Here is a 27,563-nt window from a genome sequence, read left to right on the forward strand (position 1 = left end):
TGTAAGATGCATCTCTGCCTTTGATTGTAATGTGAGGTAAATCCACACTTTGCTGATGAAGCATTTGGAAACACTTGAGCAACAACACTACCATGTACTCCGCCATTGTTTTATATGTTTACTTGCACTTGCCTTTACTGTACACTACCCTAGACATGTAGATGTACATGACATCATCACTTTCCACTATAGCTGCCAACACTCCCGTTTTTTAGACCCATCTCCCGTTGTAATATTTCTCCCGGAAAACTCAAGTAATTTCACCCAGTCTTAATCTTTTTTGTACAATCTATAACACCCCCGGATCGCCGACTTTGGTATAATATCTGATCGCAGCGGCTGCCCGAAACCCAGTGCAGAGTACGGACACCCAGACATCCCCACCACTCCGCCATCTCTCCACCCAGCCACCCCCAATCCCCCACGGTCCTTAGCTTTTTGGAAAAAATCTATAACACCCCTCTAGCACAGACATCTAGAAATCCACACCACTCGACTCAAACCCCCTAACCAACACCCCCCCTTAACCTAGATTTTCAGAGACCTCTGTTGGCAGGTATGCTATCAACAACATTTTTGGGTGTTAACAAGGACAAGGCAACAACGAGATTTTTAAAAACTTCCACTTTTTCAACTTTTATGTGTTTTCATTCACAAAAATTATATCGTATAATGTATAAAACGTTTTTGGTTGAAAACATAATGTTGTAAATGGACATTTGCTTGCATAGATCCTACAAGCTGGCACTATTATACTTATACCCCTAAACCTCACTCCCTGGGTCACTGCACCAATGTAACTCTCCAGTTCTACACACCCAATCAGAGAGGGATCTGAAGCAGCATTTTAGGAATGGGAGGCTGACGAGCTACACTTACAATCACACCAATAGCGTCCGTCTCTAGAGCACCTTTTGATACCAGGGGAATGAAGTTTACTTGGTCCTATTAGCTGGCCTCTGTTCCACTAGTATACCATCACGACATTAACAGAGTAAAGTCAGTGCATCTGACTTGGAGGTCAGCTTTGAGATTTTCAGTTTCCTTCATTGAAATTGCTGAGGAGTATTTATTTCCCAAGAGGGACAGGACCTAAATTGGGTAGACACTCATTACTGAAGAAGAAACAGAGCGTGCAAGGCAAACGGTGGAGGAAGTAAGATAAGAGACACTTAGAGAACTAATTCCCTTGTCTTGTGTGGACCGAATCTCCCAGATGGGTTTAATTTGGACTCAGAAAATGGCTGGGATGTGAGGAAGGAAGGGAAGGTTAAAACATCATATTTTGACCTTCTCAGGCACAGAGGATTTCTCTTGTGTACTCAGGGGAAAGATAAGAAAGTGATTTTGTACATGTCTGGAAAGTGAGACCACAAGTTTCTCAAGCGAAACTTCCTCTATTTGGCAGTATGAGTGAGGCGTTTTATAGCGCCAGAGTCTAAGTGCGAGAAAGCGTCCGACTGGTCCGTGTTAAGTGGTTCTGCATCGTTTACCGTGATTACCAGCATCCATTCAGCGTAGCTCTGAGATCCATAAAACAAGTTTTGTGAGCCATATGTTTGCGCTAACACATAATTCCAGAGTGAAGCTTAGGAAACACAGATTGGACTTGAAATTGTTCAAAAATACATCCCACTGTGGCCTTTTTTCAACCCTCATTACGGCTAATGCTACGCTTTGGCTCCGACAACACATACAGATAATCCAACTACTGAGAACTATCTGAAACAATGGCTAATCATGCTTTTAGCCATCAATCATGCCACAGAGTGTCCAGCAAAAGCTAATGAGGCATCAGGCCAGTCTTAGTCAGTTTAATGATTACCCCCCGGTGCTGCTTAATGGATTATGATTTCCGCTCTCACATTTGTAATGGGTCCTATGAATGTGTATTTCACACATAAATCAAGTTATGGCAGGACACTACACCGAATACACTGCAATCCTCTTTTGCCAGCTTTCTTGTTATGGAAATGATCTGGGACATTAGCGGCCAGGCTCCGCAGAGTGGAGAAAGAGATGTGAAATGCAATACACGAGAGAGATTAAGAGCTTGTCAAGGCATGATTCATGATTCAATGACTCCATCGATTTTGCTTAAGAAAACAGTTGAAAAACAAAAGGAGCCCATTCTTGGAGGCTGTGTTCTGACAGAGCAATGGGCACTCAGAGGATGACCCTGCCTTTCCCGTACCAAGTAGATGAATTAATGGATCAATACCTTGGATTGCCAAACCTAAGCCCTAACCACCAAAGCTGACAAAAAAATTCAGACATTTTTGTTCCGATGATGCCATCCTACAATTCCGTTACTGCAATCTCTCTCTTACTCTCTTTTGTTTAAGAACAAATGTTAAAACTGCATTTAAATGAGGTTAAGAGTCTTTAAAAAGCTTTATGTTGAAGCAGCTGACCCATGTCATTACATTTCACTCATATTAATAATAATTCCTTACATCTTTTTAGCACTATTCTGGACACTTAAAGAGATTTATACATTTTTGGGGGCAGCATCCACATGGATGACACAACGGCAGCCATATTGCGCCAGAACGCACACCACACATCAGCTGGTTGGTAGAGAGGTGACAGATTAAGCCAATTATGACATGGGGATGTTAGGAGGCCATTATGGACAGAGGCCAGTGGGCATGATGCCGATGTTAAACCCCTACTCTTTTTTTTTGAAGGACATCCAAAGATTTTTAATGACCACAGGACCTCGGTTTAATGTCTCATCCGAAAGACACCACTCACTGAGCAGTATAGAGTCCCCTTCAATATACTGGGGTGTTAGGACTCACTAACATCACTTCCAGCAGCAACTTCGCTTTACCATGTGGTCCCTCATCAAGGTACTGACTGGGGTGACCATGTGAGAGTTGCCGAGAGCTAGCTGCCCGCTGCACCCTCAAGCACCATTACCAACACAATATCACAGCAATCAGTAACTTTTAGATTCAGTGGCTCATTTTTATGAATTTTACTATGATTATGTCATATCTCAGTGACAGTTAGGTTTAGAGGTAGAATTAAAGTCAAAATTATTAACCACCCTGAATTATTATCCCTCCTGTTTATTTTTTTTCCCCAACACATTTCTAAACATGATAGTTTTAATAAATCATTTCTAATAACTGATTTCATTTATCTTGGCCATGATGACAGTAAATAATATTTTACTATATGTTTTCAAGACATTTCTATACAGCTTAAAGTGACATTTAAAGGCTTAACTAGGTTAATTATGTTAACTAGCTTCAGGTAATTAGGCAAGTTATTGTATAATGATGGTTTGTTCTGTAGACTATCGAAAATAAACATCGCTTAAAGGGGCTAAAAATTTTGACCTCAAAATGGTTAATAAAAAATTAAAGACTGCTTTTATTCTAGCCGAAATAAAACAAATAAGACTTTCTCCAGAAGAAAAAATATTATCAGACATACTGTGAAAATGTCCTTGCTCTGTTAAACATCATTTGGGAAATATTTAAAAAAGAAAAAACATTCAAAGGGGGGCTAATAATAACAAGGTTTAGAGCCATGCAATTATCAGTGTTACTGAGGGGAGAAAGTCTGAAAGTTAATGTAAGCCAATATTACCCATTGTCATGTGATGAATCAGGGCATGTTCCTGGATCAACAGTCACACAAACCAATCAGTTTCTTCCATTAGGTTTATTTTATATAAATTTATATTTATTTAATATATCTTATATATTGTATTTATTTATATTTACCTATAGTTATATCAGTATTCTGAACACTCAACATTATTATATTCACATTATACTGGTGTTTATCTGAAAAGCAGTGTTAAAAAATAACACTGTGATTAAATGCTAACCCTGGTGTAATTCGTAAACAACAATCGCCTCTTTCTTTTTTCCAGACAATTACCGGCAATTGTCCGGAAAAGCATCATGTGTGAACGAGCCCTTTTAAAAAAATACCAGTAAATTCGTTCCACCAATTTTCTGGAAAGAGAAGTTGTAACATTACCGGTAATTTGCCGGAATGCTGCTCTGTGTGAACGCAGAAGGAAAATTGCCAGAATAAGCGCGTTCACATTTGGAATTGATGTAAGATGTCTACTCTGACCAATCAGAACATTTAGACGCATTCACATCAGTGCTGTTTATGAAAAACCCCTTTGCATCCTTCTCCAGACACATTTAGCTGCTAGATGTTGGTCAGATAACGTTTCTATGTTATAAGAACATAGAAACGTTCTCAGTGTCAAAAATGATCTGTAAAATGCTTGATAAAGTGCTGTGAGTTTACCTGCACACTCTGCGTTCAGCTGCGCGAGTTACGTGCATGTGAAGGAGTCAGATTTTGAGTATCCTACAACACTGATGGTCTTTCGTTTCATAAAGCATCTCACAAGCTGCAGCACAAACTAGCAATTTTTTTTTTCTATAGTTATTTGGTCTGTCTCTGGACAAAAGCAGATACATGAATGCTAAAGTTTTAAATAAAAATGAAACCATCAACTGCGTGACTCCCTTTATGTTTACAAATACAAGTGCAGCCGCATTTATGGTTAGTGATGTTAGCTTTTACAGGTATTTTGAAATGGATGTGTGAATGGTCTTTTCCAGAAAAATTCTGGAACGTCCTTGCCCGTGTGAACAGAGCTTTTTTGAATATAAAGGTAAAGTCTTTCCAGTAATTTTCCAGATATTTACCGGTATTACTGTGTGAAAGGGGCTAATGATCAATGTTGAATTGGTTTAACAATTAACACTATGATTTTTGAATTTACACACAATGAATGTAAAAAATGTCAAAATTGTAAATTTTACACTCTACAGCAGGGGTCACCAATCTCGGTCCTGAAGGGCCGGTGTCCCTGCAGGTTTTATCTCCAACTAGCCTCAACACACCTGGCTGGGTGTTTCAAGTATACCTAGTAAGACCTTGATTAGCTTGTTCAGGTGTGTTTGATTAGGGTTGGAGCTAACATCTGCAGCACATCGGCCCTCCAGGAACAAGTTTGGTGACACCTGCTCTACAGTGTGGACACATATACTAGTGTTAAAATTGACACCATGGGTGTCACTGAATTTTACTGTATTTGACGGTTTGAGAAAAATGTTCTAAGACCAACAAGCAATATGCATATATGTCTAACAAGAATAAATCACATCATATTTGAGCCCTGCTTTCTTCTCAGTTTTTGTTTGATTAAACCATCAACTTTTATTCTGTGGCCTACTGATTCTGACGTAGAAATAAGGTGGTTTGAATGCGCAAAGCTTCATTCACACTCCCACACACAACCCACGCCAAACATCTGCGTACTTATTATCACTCTATTGGGTAGAGGAACTTGGTGTGCAGACATAGATCATCTCTAGCCTCTGGATGTGAGAATATAACTCATTCCCCTTCTGTGTTTTTGCTGAATCAGTAGCACCTTCACCCATGCAAATCCTCAGTGCTGAGCCTGGCTCAGCTTTAATTATGGAGAGGCATTGACTGAATCACTGCATGTTTGGATATGACTGACAGACAGCCAAGTCAGGGCAACAAGCCCAGCCGAGATGCTCTGAGGTGAGGACAGCGTTCAGAAACACCGCCTCCACGGACCAACCACATCCATTTAGAGCGCAGTGCCAGCCCTGCCTCATGAATATTCAGTGAATGTAAAACAAATTTGAGTCGCTGTCAAGATGTTTCTGTCTCATGTGGAAATATTAAAAACTGTGAAAGATTTATGACTGGTGAATGCTCCTATGGCTTGCGTTTCATTTTCTGACTGAGTACAGGTTAGTGGATAACCTGTACTGGAAGTGTCAGGGTGGTAAGTGGAATGAAACCTTCTACTAGAGCAATTGCATACATAATATATTACACATTCGGTATAAAATGGAAGTTGTGACTGACTTTACTTCCATAGTTCAAACAAATTTTCTTCTTTTGAACATTTTAATAAATTCTTTCGCCAAGATGTGGTCTAATTTCCAACACAATACACATACCTGCTTTTGAAAAGTTATTCTGTTGACACAGCAGGGTGCCCATTTACAAATTTTGTGAATTTGTATTGCATTGAAGGCATTACTTCACACAAAAATGAAAATTCTGCCATCATTTACCCACCCTTGACCTTGTACTAAACCTTGTGTTCTGTTGAACACAAAAAAAATATATATATTTTGAACAATGTTGGAAACCTGTCACCACGGACATCCATAGTAGGAAAAACTAATACTAAGGAAATCAATGATTACAGGTTTCCATCATTCTTCAAAATATTCTCTCTGTGACAAAGAAGTCTCCATCTAAAAGCAACTTTGATACAGTGAATGACACTAAAAAGGTTAAAATGGTGTATAGAACATTTTAAATCATATAGTTTGGATATGAATAATAATAATTTAATACAAAAGTTAGAGTTTTGTGAAAATATCCATTAATTATTCACAAGTAACCAACTTGCATTCATTCAGAAAATTAATATGGTCAATTTGGATTTAATTTCGAATTCAAAAGCAACCAAAAGCAAAGAACAAAAGAAGTAAGTATGGAAACACTCACACACATCCAGTATTTATGCACACAGGAGCTCACTGCTGTCACTTGGGGTTGTGCCAAACTCAAACCAGGTTTGTTAATGCTTTGAATTTTAAGTGAGATCCAATTAAAATCAACAACTGCACATTTTAGATTTTTGTATTCTCTAGGTGAGAAGAATGAGAAGCTAAAATAATGCTCTTTATCTCTCTCTTTTTGTTTCTTAAGAAACATAGTTGCAGGTTAAGGAACATATATTTCTGGATTGGATTGTTTCACAGACGAGGCCTTGTTAAAATATAAAAGTCAAAAGTTAGCAAGGCTTTTCTAGGCCTGTACTCTAGCGAATTTACTTATCTCTCACTCTCTCACTATCATCCAAGCACTGATACAACATACTTCTTTTCCTTGTGCTTCTTCAAATGCAAATGTTCCTGCTCTCAAGACGCAGGTTCAAAAAACACAATCTTGCTTTGATGCAGACACCGTCACTTTCCGTCACTAAGTTTGTACTCAAATTTTGGAACAAAATCCAACAAAAATGTGGTTTATATAAGTTTTAAGGTCAATCATGACACAATTGTTGGTTGGCTGTTAATACATTTCTGATAGTACTTATGCTTTCTTCTTACTGTAAAGCACAATTTCTTGTCTGCGAAAGATCTTCTATAAATACATTTGACTTACGTACTTACTTATTTACATTGCAGTGATTAGATTACCCAAAAAATGAAAATCAAATCAATATTTACTCACTTATTTTTATTTATGTATTTTTTTATTAAATTAAATTAAATTAAATTAAATTAAATTAAATTAAATTAAATTAAATTAAATTAAATTTAATTTAATTTAATTTAATTTAATTTAATTTAATTTAATTTAATCATGCCGTTTCTTTTAGGCTCAGTCCCTTTACTAATCAGGGGTTGCCACAGCAGAATGAACCACCAGCTTATGCAGCACATTTCTTACGCAGCGGATGCCCTTCCAGCCACAACCCAACACAGAAAAAAGACTGTGCTCACTGAGCAGTATAGTGTGCCCTGCACTGTACTGGGGCATTAGGACCCACACAGACCGCAGGTTGTGCGTCCCCTGCTGGCCTCACTAACACCAGCAACCTAGCTTTCCCATGTGGTCTCCCATACAGGTACTGACTGGGTGTAGCCCTGCTTGGCTTCACTGGGCGACATTGTGAGAGTTGCAGAGAGCTAGCTCCCAGTAATTAATTCAATTTAATTTAATTTAATTTAATTTAATTTAATTTAATTTAAACACCTGCGTAAGTAATTAGGAGTGAATTTGTGAACTACGCATTTTAAATACAACAAATACATTTGTCTTTCTTTTCTTTTCTTTCTTTTTTTATGAACTTAGTGGATAATAAATAAATAAATAATGAATAATAGTAATAGTAACCTAGCAGGCACAGAACGTCAACATGACGTCAGATTGACACTGTACTCCAACATCGTGGGACGTTGCATTTTGTTTGAAAATGAAAATTGAAACCCAACATCAGATCGACTGCAATGTCCAAAGTCGGACAGATATAGCGTATTAGTTACTTATTAACGCAGCCTAAAAAGCAAAATATCAACATCTAATGATGCTACAACTTGACATTGTATGGATGATTCCAATATGTCGTCTAACAGACGTTGGATTTTGGTTGCCCTACTTGACGAACCAATGTCAGTATTTGATGTCAATATAACGTTGGTTTAAGATGTTGGCTCAACTTTGGATTTTGGTCACTTTCTAACAGAACCGAAAATCAACAAAATATCAGTGTCATTTCACATCGCTATTGGACATCAAAACATTGTCCTTAGATGCTGGCGACCAAAATATAACCAAATATTAAGGCTTTATGATGTTGTGAATATATATACAGCCAGCTAACTTATGTTGACCAAACACCTCCGGGTTTTATTTTAACCATAATTTAAAAGTAGCATTAAATAAAAATAATAAACGCTACAGATTTTTTTTCATTGCTAGTTCATATCGGATAGTGTAATTTACTATTTTTAATAGGGCGACACGGTGGCTCAGTGGTTAGCACTGTCACCTTGCAGCAAGATGTTTGCTGGTTCCAGTCCCAGCTGGGTCAGTTGGCATTTCTGTATGGAGTTTACATGTTCTATCCGTGTTGGCGTTGGTTTCCTCACAGTCCAAAGACATGCGGTAGAGGTAAATTGAATAAATTAAGTGAAGTTTATTTACGAACTAATTTCGAGAGGATCATTATAAGCCACTGTTTCATATAACAGCTATCTTTGTTGAATCCCCCCTTCCACCCCTACACCTCTTCCTTTCCTAGACGGGTGGCATGGTGGCCCAGTGGTTTGCACTGTTGCCTCACAGCAAGAATGTCACTGGTTCTAGTCCTTACCAAGCCAGCCGACGTTTCTGTGTGTAGTTTACACGTTCCCCGGTTTCCTCCCACCGTCCAAAAACATGCAACTTAAGTTATTTGCCTAATCCAAATCATAGACATGCTCCTAGTAAGTGGTTATCTCTTAAGAGCAATCACTATCTGTACATTAGCTACTCCAGCAGGGGAGTTCTCGAGATGTACCTGAGCTCAAACTCCCCTCTCGACTGGCTCGAGGATCTTACGAGCTCAGGGCTCTCTCCCAGGACAGCATGCCAAACAAGTGTTAACTCTTGAAATTGGCCGTAGTGTATGTGTGTGAATCAGAGAGTGTATGGATGATTCCCAATACTGGATTGCAGCTGAAAGGGCATTCACATTCAGGAAAATGTATGAATGAACTATTTTTAATAAATAAAACCTAATAAAAAGATGAACCTACAGTATTTCAAAGAAAAAAGTCTGCTTATCTCCGTTTTAATGCATGATCTTTCCAGCCTGGCTTTATGAAACATCCTGCACCATATTTTCAGTTCTCCATGTGACAAAGCGGTTCTACCCACCAAAAGCTGTGTAAATACATTCACCGCAGTATAAACGTTACAGCAAAACCTCTCCTAGCTGATCTATTTCTATCACCACACAATATATAGCGCACATACAGAAGCAAAGCAAATCTTTGATCCGTTATTCGCCAGGGGAATCTGTCTTGTCGTTTATCACAACCCAATTCCTCACGCGCTGCATGGAGATCCCATGATTCGGTTTGGTATATCGCATCGGCGTATCTACACCAGATCAAAGTTTACCCTAGTGCCAGTCTCCTGTGGTTTTAATAATTATTTCAGAAACACCGGGAAACCATGTTTGAGCAAAAAATAAAATCACATCTCTCTCTTTCTCACGGTTAGAGGTAAACGTCTGCAAAAGAAACCGCAAGCAGCCATGAAACGCGCAGGGGGAGATCATGCTGGAATGAGACGAGAACAAGAAAGAATGAGAACGAGAGAGAAATATTGAACGGAACACGCATCAACTTCAAGATCATCCTCTGTTTCTTCACCTTATCGCTCGTTTTTTTTGTCCTTCCCCTGCTTCATCTCTTTCTGCACTGCACTAAGTGAGAGAAACGTCTCTGTTTATCTTGTCTTGCGTCTCATCACTTGCCTTTTTTTCTGAGGGCTGATAGCAGAGACTACAAGTGAGTGCTGCCTTTGAAGTGATAATGGGATCGTCAGGCCATCTTTGTTGTAGCTCTAAAAGCAAAAACGGCAAAAAAAAAAAAAAAAAGCGCCTCTCATCCATGAAAATACAAAGGTATTCTAGTATTCTTTCTCGGTATTGCACCACGACTTTCATTACTTATAAACAAGTGCATGCAACAAGCCAATTTTACAGACACAAATATGAAACAGGCAGCTTGGCATCTTAATTAGCAGACCTTTTCTTAAGATTATGAACGAGCTGCAAAAGTGAGATCCAGCAACAATGCTGTCTTCCAGCACACGGCGAGATTCCCTTTATGCCTGATTTCTTTAATTCAGGTCGACTTTTTCAATAACGTGGTTAAGTTAACTCAATCTACTGCACAGACAGCTCAATGAATTGCCCTGTCAGTCACTGGGAGATTTTGCATTCGGCATTAGTAACTGCAATCTGCTCGCCTGTAACGCAATTAAACAACAAATAGAAACCAGTGTCCGTCTCACTGAATCTGTCAGATGGGGATGTAAAGGGATTCACCTGGGATTGGACGAGAGGAGCTGGATAAATAGGTTGAAGGTCAAAACAAAGCTTTTACATTGATCTAAGGGCTTGCTTCCAGCTAGTGTTAACATGTGCTTTCAATGATACCATCACAAGTGAGAATCTCTTCTGTCCAGTTGTGGACTTTCCCTCTTATTTCATAACACTATACTGGACATTATTTTTTTAGAGGTGATTGATTAGCATAAGTCAACAAACACACGCTATGGAGCTTATGAGCAAGCAGGATATTAAATGAATGAAAAGCACAAAGCAAATATGATATTGATTGTACTTTTTTGCAGCAAAGTATAAGTATATGTAACTTTTTTGTGTGTGTGTGTGCTTTCTCACAACATGTTTCATAATGATAACATGTCCGGTTGGTAGTCGGAGACGAGTTTGTCCTTTTTTTTGCTGTTTGAACATGTTTAATAATGTCAACATGAGCATTTACAGCATTAAAAACAACCTCAAGTACCAATTCCATACTGTATGTACTAGAATACTGAACTCACAATACATTTTAAATAGAGATATTTTATTTGTGTGTTTTATTATTATTATTATTATTATTATAGTAACACTTAAGAATAATGGTCCATTAGTTCATGTATTTACTAACATTAAGCATGAATGATCTTGTAAGGCATTTATTAAGCATAGTCCAACATTTACTAATTATTATTAAAATTCAAAGTTGTGCTTGTTAATGTTAGTTCATGCACAGTGCATTAACATGAACTAACATTATTTAACTTAAATAGCATTTACTAATGTTAACAACCATGAATAAATACTGCAATAAATGTATTACTAATAGTTTGTTCATGTTAGTAAATACATTAATTAATGGACCATTCTTTTAAAGTGTTATCATTATTATTACTGCTATGAAATATTGGAAAAAGTACTGTTGATTAAAATGTTACACTTGGTATGGACTTGGTGGTCAACTTGCAAAGACAGGGACCTTGTCTCTGGAGCTCAACAGACATGACAATAGCCACATCTAAATTCAAATGTGACCCTGGACCATCAGACATCTACGCATGATATTATGCAGTGCCTGAAAATAGTTAAAATGTCTCTGTGGCTGCAAGATTTTCAGTTGCTGCATAATATCATTGCACCTGCTGCAGGCATTTTTCTTGACTATTACACCAGAATTAAATTATAGCCAATAAAGTTGGCCTAGAACACAGCAACTTTTCATTTTCCATGAGTTTTAGTCGAGAGGCAACCTCCCGCTCTCCCTCGTGAAGCAAATACGGAATTAACTAAAACTGCAATTCCTGGAAATTTCGCTAGTCCTGGCTCCATAATAGAGCCCATTTCTAGTGAACCCACTGTTAAAATGGCCAACTTTACAGCAGGAAAAAAGGTGTTTACAGTCTGGTACAAAGAACGATTTTGGTTCATATAGCTAATGTTATCCTTCATGACAAGTGTGAGGGGGGTGCATTTTTTATTACTCATCTGTTTAGTTTATATTTAGTTATATTAGGTCTGCATAATTATAGCCGTGGCCACTCGAATGACTGCCTTGCTGGTTGCCGTCACTTTACCTCGGCTGATTCCGGCTGATTAGCTGCTGACTCGGCATATACATCGTATTTTTGTTTTGTTTTATGTGGCTTTACACAGTCAGTTGCTTTTTGGAATTATTTCTTACAGTTATCAGATGATATGGCATGCTGTGTGCACTTTATTGAGCTCACAAACCATTCACGTGGCCTCCATTTCCCAGGTGAGTGAAATTCTTATATACTTATATACCATCTCTATAAATGTATTTGTTTTATTTAAGATCATTTCTGTCATACAGTGTTATGCCTAGATTTCCTTGCATTTACAAACACACGACTATATTTGAAGTATTTGGAAGTGATTTGCATTTTCCTCCACTAGAAAAGCATCATAAGAACAATGCTTAGTTGCTCAATGTATTACAAAAGTGTTTTAAAGGACTAAACACTTCATTGCCATAGTATACAACCACGCACATGTGGTCAGAACACAAATTTTAGTCACAGGTAATAAAGTATTAAGCGCTTCTCCCAAAGAAAAGCCTGTCTTAGCAAAATGCTAGCAGGTGTCTGTAGCTCTGCCTCTTTGCCCTTATTTGGTTACCCCCGGTTGGAGTGATGACGCGCGAACAAAATGGCACTGGTTGGCCATGCATACTTGTAGTTTCATTTGCGCCCTTTAGAAACTTATGGGTGATGTCACGGATACTAAGTCCATATCTTCTACAGTTTTAGTACATGATATAACTGCAGAAGAACCAAGCTATATTTAATAGTTAAGATTCTTAATTTAAATACAAAAATTATCAAAACACTTTGGTCATTTTTGAATGAGAATCCAATACAGTGATGTATGCTGAGCTAAGCTAAAATTCTGGCTCAAAAATGGTGAAACCCAACTCTAGGAGAGTTGTAAAATGAGCCTAGTAAAAGTTTTCCTTTAAGTGCCTTGCTTATTTGATAAAGTACTTTTAGCATGGTTTTAGTAACACAAATTTTGAATACTGGAGATAACATTAATTCTCAAATCAAGTGTTCATAATGTGTTCATGCTCTCTAATTTTGTAGATTTGCAACCGACCAAGGTATCAAAAGCCAGACTTACCCAGTATGACCTCAGTCTGCATAGGCATAGAGAGCGCAGGGTGCGTGACCTCGCAGCTAAACAGGGCATCATTATCCAACTGTGGATTCAGCGTCCAGGTGAGCTTGGCCTGAACCAGCACTGTCCCATCGCTCTGAGGGATGTGTATGTTGCTGAAGAAGTACAGGGGATCTGTGCTCTGTACCCAGCGTGGAAACTCACGGCTGACAACTGTCTCTGGGATGGTCTCCGTGGCTGGACTGGGCTCTTGGCCGGGTTGTCTGGCCATATAGCTCCGTCCCGGGCTCTCCGTGTTGAGGCGTCCGGGCCTGCTATCCGGACCTAACAGAGATAGAGACTTCCTCAGCTTAGTGTCGTCCAGATCTCTGCTGATCAGAGGTCTTGCTCCTCGCACTCCAGCTGAGCCAGCACCTTCATATCCCACGGTGGGTGAAACGTAGGAAATCACTTCTATTAATTCTCCGTCCCGCTTGAAGTACACCTGGAAAGAGACACAGTCAGTTTAATGTGCAAGTTTTCACACACTTTAGTATGTTTAAATGCACTTCAATTACACTAAAACAATAAGTTTAATTTATAAACTGTCACACAAATGGTATAGTGCACTGTGGACTCCACACCAACTGGATTAAAAATAGAATGCGAATTAATAAATAAATAAAAATAAATAAATAAATAAATAAATACAAATATCTTAAAATAAGCTTTTCTTAAATAATAAAATAATAATAATAAAATAATTAATTAAATAATTAAATTAAAAGATTTTTAAAATTAAAACTTAAAATAAGTAAATAAAAAGATAATATAATAAAAAGAAATGAATTAATTAATTTAATCCCATGTTATTAGGTAAGTAAATAATTAAAGCAACAAATAAAATAAAATAATTTAAAAAATCGATTTTTGAATTATGAATGAACGAGTGAGCAAATTAGTAAACAAACAAACGAACAAACGTACGAACAAATGAGCTAACTAATGAACGAATGAACGTACGTACAAATTAACGAATGGATGGACAAACGAATAAGTGAGCGAACGAATGAATGAACGAACGAACATATAAACAAACAAACGAACAAACCACTGAACAAGCGAACGAACGAACAAACAATTGAACAAACGAACAAGCAAACGGATGGACGGACGGATGGACAGACTGGCATAAAATAAAAATCAATAAATAAGTATATTAAATAAGTATTTTAAACAATGGAAACAACAGCAACATCAATCAGCAATCAGCAATTTATTCAGATACATTAAAATAATACTGTAACATATTTCCTTCCGACTGTTGCATACAATAAACTTAGGACTGCATAAACATGCTATATCAAATTACTCTGGAGGTTTAAATATGTTCTCAAGACTCTTAAGACTCATAAACAAAGACTGATGCACCATGTTGTTTCGTATTACAATAGTCACGTACATCATTGAATGACTGTAAACTGAACATGCATGCTGGCTCTGAAATCACTTTGCAGATTACACATCTCCAGCATGAAAGCCAGTATAACTTTTTTAAAAGGTATGGGAACATTTTAAATAGAGAAAGGAAGCAATCAAAGTCAATTGTGAAATTGCCTGCCCTATGATTGGCAAATTTAAACAAAAGGATCTAGGGCAATGCTCAGCGTCGTTTAGCTTACAGCACCGGTGAATGGCAAATACTTGACACAGTTTCTGCTTTGTGTTTATGTTCCACTAGCGACAGCCTTTCTCCACTACAGTGCATTTGGGTATTAAGATTCCCGGCTGGTAAATCACTTGACAGGGAATTAAGTTTCCACTTCAACACACAACCTCCAGATATGTGTATTAAATTCAGTAGGCCTAATGCCTGTAGCATTAATGTTTGCACAGTGCTCCGCTTGTACCCCTTTTACTCTCATTCCCTCCTTTTCCTACCCTCCACAAGAAGGAAAGAGAGGAATCCGGTGTAGATATATGTTATATATAATCTGCTTGTCTGTTCGGATTGTTGGAAACTTCAAAGGGATAGTTCATCCAAAAATAAAAAATTCTGCTCATTTACACTCCCTGGGGACTAGATATACAGGGAACTTTTTTTCCTTAGTAGAACGTTAATGAAGATTTTTAGATGAAACTGTAACTCTTGGTGATTCATAAAATGCAAGTCAATGGCTACTGGCACTTCAAGAGAAAAATAAACTTAACAAAAACAAAACAAAATGAATACCCATATGCTGACAATACACTGAAGCAATGATGCGTGGCTCATGAATGAATCCATCTATTGAACCAGTTCACCAAAATGACTGAATCATCTGCAACTGAACAATCTGTGCCTCAAGCATCTCAATCAAAACTCACTTTCAGATGCGCCTGATAGTCCAGATATGTGATTATATGATGCCAGTTTCTGCCAACTCATTCAATGCTCCAGTTACTCCAACATTGACTGAACTGAGGAAATAGACTTCAATCAAAGAACTGATGAGCCGGTGATATGTGCATGTGTGAATTGAGCACACAAATGAAAGGTCGATATTATTGTTCTTATATTCTATATTGCATTCACGTGGGTTGTGTAAAGAAAGGGAGTTCACAAAGACTAGTTTATTTACATTAAATAAATTAGACATACTTTATCAATCATGTACTGTAACATCACTGTGCAATCATTTCATAGATGTAAGTGAAGGGTTTGTATTGCATGATCATTTTTTATTTATATGTGACTCTGGACTACAAAACATGCATGCTTTGTTATGACTGTATTTGGCCGCGATAGAACCATAAGAAAATCTGTAATATGAGGGTTAAACAACTAAACAAAAACAAAGTTCTTAGCAATGCATATTGATAATAAGAATAATTTTTACATATTGATAGAAGGAAATTCACAAAATGTATTCATGGTAGATGATCTTTACCTAATATTCTAAAGAAAAATAAAACAAAAGCAAATTCCTTTATTTTGACCCCTTTGCTTTTTGCCTTTTTAATCAGGGCCTAGAAATAACACTCAACAAGTGCCAAATGAGAGCAAAAATACATGTTGGTGAGGTGGAGAGTATATTTCATCTCAGAAATATCACTAAGCTAAGAAACATGCTATCTATCTTAGATGAAGAAAAGCTAGTTAATGCTTTTATGACCTCTAGACTGTATTACTGTAATGAATTGAATATGAAAGTCTGGTAATCACCAGTTGGTGGGTAAAAAAAACCTCTCCGAAGACAAGATCAAGTAAATTGGTTGGTTCAATCAATCATTAATCCAAATAAACATTAAAAATAATCCTCTGTAACAAATTTCCTTCTGGCTGTTGCATGACTGCGAAAACATGCTATATCAAAATACTCTGGATGTTTAAATATGTTCTCAAGACTCTTAATTGAACAAAAACTGATGCACCATGATGTTTTGCATTACAACAGCCACATGCATCATTGAATGACTGTAAACTGCATATGCTCGCTGGCACTAAAATCATGTTGCAGATTGTAGCATCAAGTCATTTTGTTTTTTAAAGGTATGGGAACATTTTAAACATAGAAAGGAAGCAATAGTCAGTTTTTGCTGCAATAAAAGTAAATTGGTAATTTACCTGCCCAACGATTGTTAAATCTAAAACAAAAGTTTATAGGACAATGCTCAGCATCATTCAGCCCAAATTAGTTCTTTCATCGATGACAGGATTGTAAAATAAGATACTTTTACCTGAGCCATAGCTGTTTTTTTTTCTCTATGATTAAAGGCTGGTTGTAGTCGTGCATTTACACTTCTGAGGGCTGTTTGTGTTGCTCTGTAATTACACTTTCCAAAACGCTAGCTGGCAGTAGGTTTTTATGTTCCTCTGTGTCAAGTTTCTTCGCAGGTGTTTTGTTTTTTCTGAATGCTATCTTTTATGTACAAGTCGCTAAAACTCGCTCATTCAGAGTCAGGGAACCGGTAGACATGCAACAAATTTAATCATAAGGTTAATTGCAAAAACGTTTCCATCTGGAGCTCCTTCATGGCACTCAACACTTGTAAACACTCACCCCATCGGGCTCAGGTCTCTCAACACCATCCGCACTTGTCACCGCTACCAAGTCAACCAATCACAGAGCTTGTGCTACGCATCGCTGCGACGTTACATTTTTTGAGAGGTGCACATCAGTGTCAGCATCAGCCACGACAAGGGCTCTGCGACCACGTGAAGGCTGAACTGGAACACACACTCTCAGAAATTAAGGTACAAAATCTGTCACTGGGGCGGTACCTTTTCAAAAGGTACATTTTTGTTCCGAACATGTTTTTAAAGGGACATATTAATACCTAAAAAGTACAAATGTATACCTCACAATAACTTAAAGGCACAAAAGGGAATCTTAATGGTACAAAAGTGTACCTTAAAGGTACCAGTGTCCACCAGTATGGTACAAAAGTGTAAATATTAGAAAGGTACCACCCCAGTGACAGATGTTGTACCTTTATTTCTGAGAGTGTATGTGTGCTCTGGACGCAAAAGTATAAATCAGCCTTAACTTTTATGGTGTTTAACTGTTTATTCTTTTGTTACTCTTGTTTATTCTGTGTAACAAACATCTTTGTGAGGGAACGCAAAAAACTTTTTTTTCTCTCACCCAGCTTTTTTTCTTCCACCAATTTTTTTTTCTTTCACCAATTTTTTTTTTCTTCCACCAATTTTTTTTCCCCACCATCACGTCCCTTCCGGGTCTCCGTAGTTAACAAACTGACAGTTCTCTGAGTTTTAGTGAGAGAATGTGTCTCAGTGATGGGAGACGGGCTTGAATTTGATGCTGCGACTAATATGATGGCCTTTTTCATGTGCCAAAAACATTTTGTTGCACATTTTTCCTACTTAACGAAAAGCTAGGACAAATGTAAAAACACACACACACACACGCACGCACACACACACACACACACACACACACACACACACACACACACACACACACGCGCACACACACACACACCACACACACACACACACACACACACACACCACACACACACACACACACACACACACACACAGGTAAATAAACATTTTTTTGCTATTTCTACAGAAAATTTTGTAAAAAATCTTTTTTTTTAAATGCGGAATCATTTTAGGAATATCATAACTAAAAACTTAACATATGAAATAAAAAACAATACCTTTTTAACTTTTATTTAATGTTTACAATGCAAATCTAATTAGATCCAGTTAATTGGTAAACAAAGCAAGTCTCTCATATAATATCCCTATAAAAAGACAGAAAACATTCCTTTACAAACTGTATTGAAAACGAATCATATTAACATTTTCATATTACTGTTATTATATCACAATAATGTTAGTGAAATGAATTTAAAAACTGGATAAATAGAATTTTTCACACATTTACACAAGTAAATACATAGATTAAATGATGAGCTAAAAGTCTGCAGATTTCTGCGTATGCAGATTCCGTGTAGACCATTGCCAGGTGTGGTAAAACGTTACTTTAAGGCCCTGGTTTCAACTGAAAATCCACTGCAATGTTTTACTGAAGACAAAAACTCACCTACATCTTGGATGTCCATAGGATGAGTAAATGAACAACAATTCCCTTTAAAATCCATCCACAATCCACACAAGTGTCAAAACGTCACTGCATTAAACAAGCCCTTTCCTTGAACCGCAGCCCTTTCACTGGCCTTTTCTTTTATGTATGTGTTTTCGTCTGACTTTGACTTGATCTCCGCATTTATGCCCCCGCACTCTGCCGGGTAAATAAACATAATGTAACATGGGCGAATTAGGCTCAAGTCCTTGAGAGCAGTCTTGTTTCCTGCTAGCAATGTCACAAGAATTCGGTGACAGCGGAGAGTCTAGCGCTTGTTTTTGCGGCTAATGTGCTCTAAAGTACACACTTTATCTCTGCCGCTGAGAGAGGTTAACAGCGTATCCCACACTGTGGCTTTTACTTGCATTATCTGAATATTTGCGCCTGCGGCCACAGGGAAGAACAGACAAAAGCGGATGCATAGTGGAAACCTCATGCTAATAGCTAAGGCTTCAGACAGCAGCTAATGGCTAATATTAGTGGCCGTGTGAGATAACAAAACAATGCATCGACTGCTGAGGCTTTTAGAAAGGACAATGCAATAACTCACGCTATGGCTGAATAGAGGCTAGTTCAATTGCAGCTTACAGAGGATCTATAGGCCTCGCTTTTACTTAGTCAAACAAAGTCACACGAGGGAGTTTCCTGAGCAAGTGCAATGCAACATGAACACCACAGTTTATCACATACCTGTTTGCCATGTAAACACACTATATCAAGGCTGAATAAACCCTCCAGTGGGGCTGGAACTGTAAGGAGTGTAACAGAACTTGCTTTGGATAAAGCATTCAGTGAAAGAGCAAGCTATGATTAGTGATGTTAGTTATTATTTTTTCAGCTTTTACTTGCCTGATCAGACTTTCATGCTAATTAAATGAAGAAAATAAAAAATGATGCATTTATTCATTTAAATTAATAATGAATGGAAAATATGAATTTACGATTACGTTTGAGAATTTGTATAATCTGAAATTCATGACTCATTTGCTATTAAAAAAATATGACCACCATCCAATTTATTCATTTATTCAGTTGTTTGATTTGTTTAAAAATTTATATTACACTCAACAAGGTGGCATTTAGTCATACCTGTCAACATTGGGATGTGAAAATAACGAATACCCACCCCCCTTCAAAAAAAAAAATATAATACAAATTCCCAAAATTACTGAATATGTTCATCTGGAGCTATTTTATTGTAAATAAACAGTTGAAACTGTCATTAATATGTTTTATTATCATTGCTATTATTATTTTTATTATTATTTACAAAGGATAGAATAAATAGTATACATTAAAAAAATCAGCAAATAAATTAGCAAACAGTTTAGCCTATTGAAAGAGTAGCGAATGAAACTCTCATTTAGATTTTTCATTTGAATACATTAAATAACAGAGGTGCCACTTTAAAATTGCATGGACCTATAATGAAAGCATTCGATTTCTTTCCTAACTTTTTATGCTCATTTAAGACAAAATTTATTGTGTTTAAGGGAAAACCCACCAAGATCGACATGTTTAGATGTTGTTGTTGTTATTATTATTATTATTATTATTAATAATGTGTATATGTCTGTATTCAAACACGTACCCAAAACCCAATGTCCACTTTCGCTCTGCTTCAAATCGTGTGTACAGAATCCGTTTGGGAAAGAGCGTCTATTTATCACTATGGAGCACATTTGACAGTCACGCACCGCTACATAAACTGACTGTTTTGAGGATTGCAAAGGAAGGGCAATTGTGCCTGTAATGGAAAGTAAGGGAATCCTGCCGTTTTAAGTGTTTTCATGCCTAAATAAAATGAAAGCACAGAACATATTCACATTTAAGAGGAAGTGGACTCCGTATAGGGAGGATCGGCTCTTTAATGGCTCATTTCCACTAAGTAGTACGGTACGGTACGGTTCGGTACACTTTTATGGCCGTTTCCACTGTCAAAAGGTACATAAAAGTGAACCGTACCATACCACTTTTTGGGTACCCTTTACAAAGGGTACCTTGCACAACAAAAGGGTACCAAAAGGTGAAGCTAGACGTGCAATTGAACACTATTGGCTTACAGAGAAACGGCACTCGCTTGTGCAACAACCCAGAATGAAAACAAAGGAACCGCCATGTTTTAAAAACACAGCCGAGACATTACACTGTAATATATACATATAATAACAAGCTATGGTCGATCCAAGCTCAAACAAACCTTGTCGTCATCTTGATGAATAGCCACAAAGCCAAGAAGGAGAGCAGAATCTGCTCTGTGCCCCGTAGATTTTTTACAAGGCCGTCTAAAGCGCGAGCGGTTTTGCTTTCTCAGTTGCTCTCGCCGAAAGTCTATATTTGAAATAACAAACTTCTTGAGCTGATGAATTTCACGTGCACGCTACTGAAGGGCTTCTGACATCCTATCCTGTCAGAAACGATCAAGCACAAGACTGATGTGCTAAAAAACAAAGGAGAAGCCAGAAAAAAAGAGGAAATTATTCTTTCAGCAACCTAAAACATGAACTTACTGCCATGTTTAACTATTATCATCACCTTTTGGACTATTATGACCTCAGAAATACTTTCTAACAGAGGCTAAATATGTTGGTGAAGATTAAAGATACAGATGAGAGGTTTGCACAGACTGGCCATACTGTATGTTTTGTGTTGTTTTTGAATCCAAATAAGGACTAAATGTATGCTGTGTATAGTTTCTCTGTAATTGGTAACATATGGGAGACTGTAAGGGCCTGTATGTGTTCATATATGTTGCGATTATTTATTTTATATAATTGCAGACGGTACAGTAGGCTATTTTGCACTGTCATTGATCAGCAGTTATAATCAAATCATGTTCATTGAAAGGTTAGTAATAGACATTTATATGTGTATAAAGCATCTGTTTAGTGAGAAGTGCTTCTCATATGATATGTGAACGACCTGTACAGCTTTACTTTGACATTTACATGAGCAAGAATGACGTGACTGAAACTTTCTGTTGTACACCATGCCCACCATCATTGGTACCCTTTTAGCAGTGGAAATGCAAGCCTGATAAAGGTAACCCGTTCCGACCCGTACTGTACTGTACCGCTCAGCGAAAACAGGCCATAATGTTTATTATCACCCTTCATAGTAAGATTGAAAATACGTGAGAAATATGGGAAAATACTTTTATGGGATGATAGCGGTAAAGAATTGTAAACTACAGGAGAATCCCCAGAAAAACGGGAGGGTCGACAGTAAATTTAGTTGATCAGAAAAAAAAGAGTAAAAAAAAGAGTAATAATAAAAAAACAAACAACCTGAAATATTATTAATTAATTAATCAATTAGTTAGTGTTCAGTGCCACATTATATTTAAGGTTTGAGTCTTATATAAAGATTTAGTGCTCAAAAAATTCTATTACATGCTATTTTTTAAAGGTTATGTCAATATGTTTTGGTTAAAACTAGTAATTCAAAAGAAAAATATTTATTGGAATGAGAACAATTAACTTTAAAAACAAATTATTTTATTATATTATTAATATATAATTAATATATTAATATATAATTTATATTATTAAAATATACAAATAAAGTTTTATAATCATACTGGACACCCCAGATAAATATAAATGCTGGCATAACAATAAGCTGAAAGCTGACAACCCCCACAATCAAAAATATATGATAATATCTCTATCCTCATCATGTCAAATGTCTTGTAGTACCTGCATGTCTCCAGCACGTGGAGCTATAAATCCTCTGCTTTAATCTGGGTTACATCAGAACAAGAAAAAGAGAGAGAGAGTGTGATGCTGCCTCTGCAAATAGTGCACAGAACTCCTATTCATAGCCATGCTAATCACTAAGGTAACGGTCACACAACATGCTCAGCTCATTCCAGCCTGCTTCTTCACAAACACGGCCTCTTCAATTATTCATACTGTAATGCAGCTCTCTTGAACACAACACAGCGTTTGTGCTGCTGCTGATGCTCCACTAGATGTATGTGCTTATCAACAAGCTGCTGAAAAATTGGGTTGCGCTTTTTAAACAAGCTTTAATTTGCTAATATGAACAAGAAAGGTATTTTAAAAGCATCTGTTAACCTTTGTTCGTTTTAAAGCATTAATATTTAAATATGAGCAAAATTTTGATATTAAACATTTACTTTTTTAAATGAATTAATTCTGAGAACGCTCTATGGTTTAGAAGCTGGTGATTTAGCATGATTGTTGAATGTTAAAGGCAGTGTTGTGATTCTATAAATATATATACCTGAAGTGCAGCACACATGAGCATATCATGAAAATAGTGTGTTTAGTGTCTCGAAGTGGCTCAGTTTGCATTAATTCATCTTCAGCAGTTTTACACTAAAATAAAAGCTCTGAGGCTAATTATTTTAAAGCTAAAGGAACCATGTATTTATTTGTTAGTTTATTAGATGATAGAATTTTTTCAAAAGCTGTATATTTTGATTTCTTTTCTAATGTTCCATATATATATATATATATATATATATATATATATATATATATATATATATATATATATATATATATATATATATATATATATATATATATATATATATATATATATATATATAAAGAGTGTAAATAAAAGGAAACAAATAGTTTTTGTTTTTTGTTAATTCACTATATGTTAACAGTTTTTTTGGCCAAACAATTTTCTCACTACTGGCAAACTGCATACAAATATCAAGGTTTCACTGTATTGTGATTACCGCTCTAAAATATAAAATTTTTTAAATGTCTGGGTAAAAAAACTAAAGCTTTTCCCCCTTTTGAACACAATATATTTTATTCTGAGAAACATTTCAAATATTTTGGAACAGCAAACTTGTCAGGCTAAATAATTCAACTGAACCATTGACTTCTGCTGTCTTCATTAGTTCAAAAACACAGATTTCTTTGCAATGTAAAACGCCATGTTTGGATATCTTTTGTTTATACTGTTTTCCTAAAAAACATAAATAAATAAAATCTCACACACACCATAGGAACTGTATAGCACAAAATTTCCGCAGATTTTGACTTTTCCAAAACGTTGTATAACCAAGCGGCAACCTCCCGCTCTCCCTCTTGAAGCAAATACGGAAGTAACTAAAACTGCAATTCATGGAAATTCCGCTAGTCCTGGCGATTGACCCCACTGTTAAAATGGCAAACTTTACAGCAGAAAAAAGCTGTTTACAGCTTGGTACAAAGAACGATTTTGGTTCATATAGCTAATGTTATCCTTCATGACAAGTGTGAGGGGGTGATTTTTTTTTATAACTCATTCGTTTTGTTTATATTATTATAAATATATATTATAGGGTTGGGCCACTTGAGTGACAGCTAGGTCTCGCTGGTCACCATCACTTGACCTCGGCTGATTCAAGCTGATTAGCTGCTGACTCAGCATATACATCGTATTTTCATTTTGTTTGTGTGCACTTTATTGAGCTCACAAACAATAATCATTCACGTGGTCTCCATTTCCCAGGTGAGTGAAATTATATACTTATACCATCTCTATAAATGTATTTGTTTTATTTAAGATCATTTTTCATTTATAAGGAAAAGCATCATAAGAACAATGCTTAGTGCCACAATGTATTACAACAGTGTTTTTAAAAGTCTAAACACTTTATTGATATAGTATACAACCAAGCAAATGTGGTCAGAACACAAACGAGTCACAGGTAATGAAGTATCAAGCATTTCTCCCAAAAAAAGCCTGTCTAAGCAAAATACTAGCAGGTGCCTGTAGCTTCGCTCATGCTCCGCCTCTTTGCCCTTGTTTGGTATCACCCAGTTGGTGCGAAGCGGCGCGAACAAAATGGCGATGGTTGGCCATGCCTACTTGTAGCTTCTTTTGTGTTCTTCAGAAACCTATGGGTGACGTCACGGATGCTACGTCCATATCTTTTACAGTCTATGGGTATACCTTGAAAACAGTTATCGTTCCATGCCTACTGGCAAAATTATCCATGTATTAACAAATGCTGACAAATTCCAAATGGATTTTCTAAAAGTATTAGAAAATGCTGAAATATCACTGTATTCAATGTTATTTAGTAGTATGATACTAACAAAATAAACCTTATTGTAAAGTGTAAGCTAAAATTTGGCTCAAAGTGCACAAATATTTTGAATAAAAGTCCTTAAACATGTCCCCCCAATGCGCAGTCGGGATGTTACCTTACATTAAACTGCGATCCATTAATCATTTGAGCAGAGAATTGCTTATTACTGGTAATGTCTTATCACACAATGAGCAGGAAAAGGCCCATTGTTTCTTTCCACCAGGGATAATCAATTGTCCTTATATTAATTTCTCTCTAATGTGTCTTCAATAATTGCCTTGTATCTACGGCTCCAGTCACAATGCTCATTTTGGTCGATACAAATTAGATATCAGACATGTTTGACGTGATGTTGATGGGCCAGCTTTGACTGGTTGTTGTCTGGGGAAAAACAGTTTCTGAAGTCCCTTTTAGGGAGATGCTGGGCTGTCACACGTCCAACTCCCACACAACCCGAAATAGTTCTGCATGAATGCGTTGCTCATGTCTCACGCCTTAGTAAAGAGAGTAATTACACAGCAGCCAACATTGAGCCTATCCAAGCAGGATATATTGCACAATAATACAGTAAGTGCTGAAATAAGCCGAAATAGTATGTAGTGCACTGCCCTTGAAGTGTTTTTGGCAGTTCTTAGATGCATAATGTTAAAAAAAGAAAATAAAAAAACTTTCAAAGTAAAAAAAAAAAAAAATATATATATATATATCAAATTGAACAAATGAACAAATAACAACAAAACAGAACAGTACAGTACAAGGAAAAATATAAATAGTAACCATTTAAAGAAAAAAAACCCAGAAAGAGCAGAATAGACAAAAAACACAACAGAAAACAAAAATAACAGAAAATCACAACATGAAATTTTAAGTGAAAAAGTAAAAGAAAAGTAAAAACAGAAATGTACAAAACAGAACAGAGCAGAATGAAACAAAAGAACAAAACAAAAAAAAGAAACACTATTTTTAAGCTAAGCAAATATTTACGCAGCAGCCAATGTTGAGTCTATCCAAGCAGGCTACTTTGCACAATAATAAAATACGTGCTGAAATACTGTAAGCCAAAATAGCATATAATGAACTGCCGTTGAAGTTTTTTGGGATATAGCATTTTGATAATCAATATTATAAATGAAAGAAAAGAACCTTTTAAGTAAAAAAACAAAGCAAAACAAAGAACAAAAAACAAATAGGACATAAAAAAGAACAAAATGCTATGAAACTAAATACTACAAAACAACTTTTTAAAACCAAAACTACAAAACAACGCTACAAAACAAAAGACAACAAATGCTACAAAACAAAACACTACAAAACAAAACGCTACAAAACAAAAGACAACAATACACTACAAAACAACGCTACAAAACAAAAGACAACAAAATGCTACAAAACAAAACATAACACTACAAAACAAAACATTACAAAACAAGACAACAAAACGCGACAAAACAAAACAAAACTAAAAGCTACAACAAAACACTACAAAACAAAACGTAACAAAACAAAAGACAACAAAACGCGACAAAACAAAACAAAACTAAAAGCTACAACAAAATACTACAAAACAAAATGCAACAAAACAAAAGACATCAAAACGCGACAAAACTAAACAAAACTAAAAGCTACAACAAAACACTACAAAACAAAATGCAACAAAACAAAAGACAACAAAATGCTACAAAATAAAACATAACACTACAAAACAAAACACTACAAAACAAAACGCAACAAAACAAAAGACAACAAAACGCGACAAAACAAAACAAAACTAAAAGCTACAACAAAACACTACAAAACAAAACGCTACAAAACAAAGCACTACAAAACGCGACAAAACAAAACAAAACTAAAGGCTACAACAAAACGCTACAAAACTAAATGCTACAACAAAACACTTCAAAACAAAACTCTACAAAACAAATGACAACAAAACGCTAGACAACAAAAAACTCCAAAACAAAACACTACAAAACAAAATGTTACAAAACAAAAAAAATGCTACAAAACAAAACAAAATGCTACAAAACACTACAAAACAAAATGCTACAAAACACTACAAAACAAAATGTTACCAAACAAAACTAAAAAAGTAAACAAAATTCTACAAAACAAAATTCTATCAAACAAAACGAAATGCTACAAATCGAAACACACTAAGAAACAAAATGCTTTCAAAATGCTACAAAACAAAATCCTATAAAACGATACAAGACAAAATGCTACAAAAAAACCCAAAACAAAACAAAACAAAACAAAACAAAACACTACGAAATGCTACAAAAAAGGCAAAGCAAAGCAAAACAACTTTTTAAAAAAACTAAACAAAAGCAACAGAGCATACAGAGCAAATAAAAACAAAACAAACTAACAAAAAAAAATAAAATAAAATAAAACCAGCTAGCAGCCAATGGTGAGTCTACCCAAGCAGGATATACTGCACAATAATAAAGTAAGTGCTGAAATAAGCCAAAATAGCATGCAGTGCACTGCCCTTGAAGTGTTTTTGGCAGTTCTTAGATGCACAACATCACAAAGGGAAAAGAAAAAGCCCTGGTTTTTCAGGTCTTGAATGCATCGGTGTTCCCACAAAGGAAGCGCGCAAGTACTTGCACCTCTGTGGATTTGAATGAGCGCAGCA

At 36.3% G+C, this 27,563-nt stretch overlaps 1 protein-coding gene across 2 annotated transcripts in view; it reads right to left on the minus strand.

The window, feature by feature from the left end:
• Positions 1–27,563, minus strand: part of igsf21a (immunoglobin superfamily, member 21a) — a 473,697-nt gene that overhangs the window by 28,410 nt on the left and 417,724 nt on the right. For both annotated transcript variants that reach the window (XM_056467746.1, XM_056467745.1), the window contains exon 6: positions 13,286–13,766. In XM_056467746.1, coding sequence (XP_056323721.1) covers positions 13,286–13,766 — 481 coding nt within the window. The remainder of the gene's footprint in view (positions 1–13,285; positions 13,767–27,563) is intronic.

Source organism: Danio aesculapii, chromosome 11, assembly GCF_903798145.1.
Source record: "Danio aesculapii chromosome 11, fDanAes4.1, whole genome shotgun sequence".
NCBI lineage: Eukaryota > Metazoa > Chordata > Actinopteri > Cypriniformes > Danionidae > Danio > Danio aesculapii.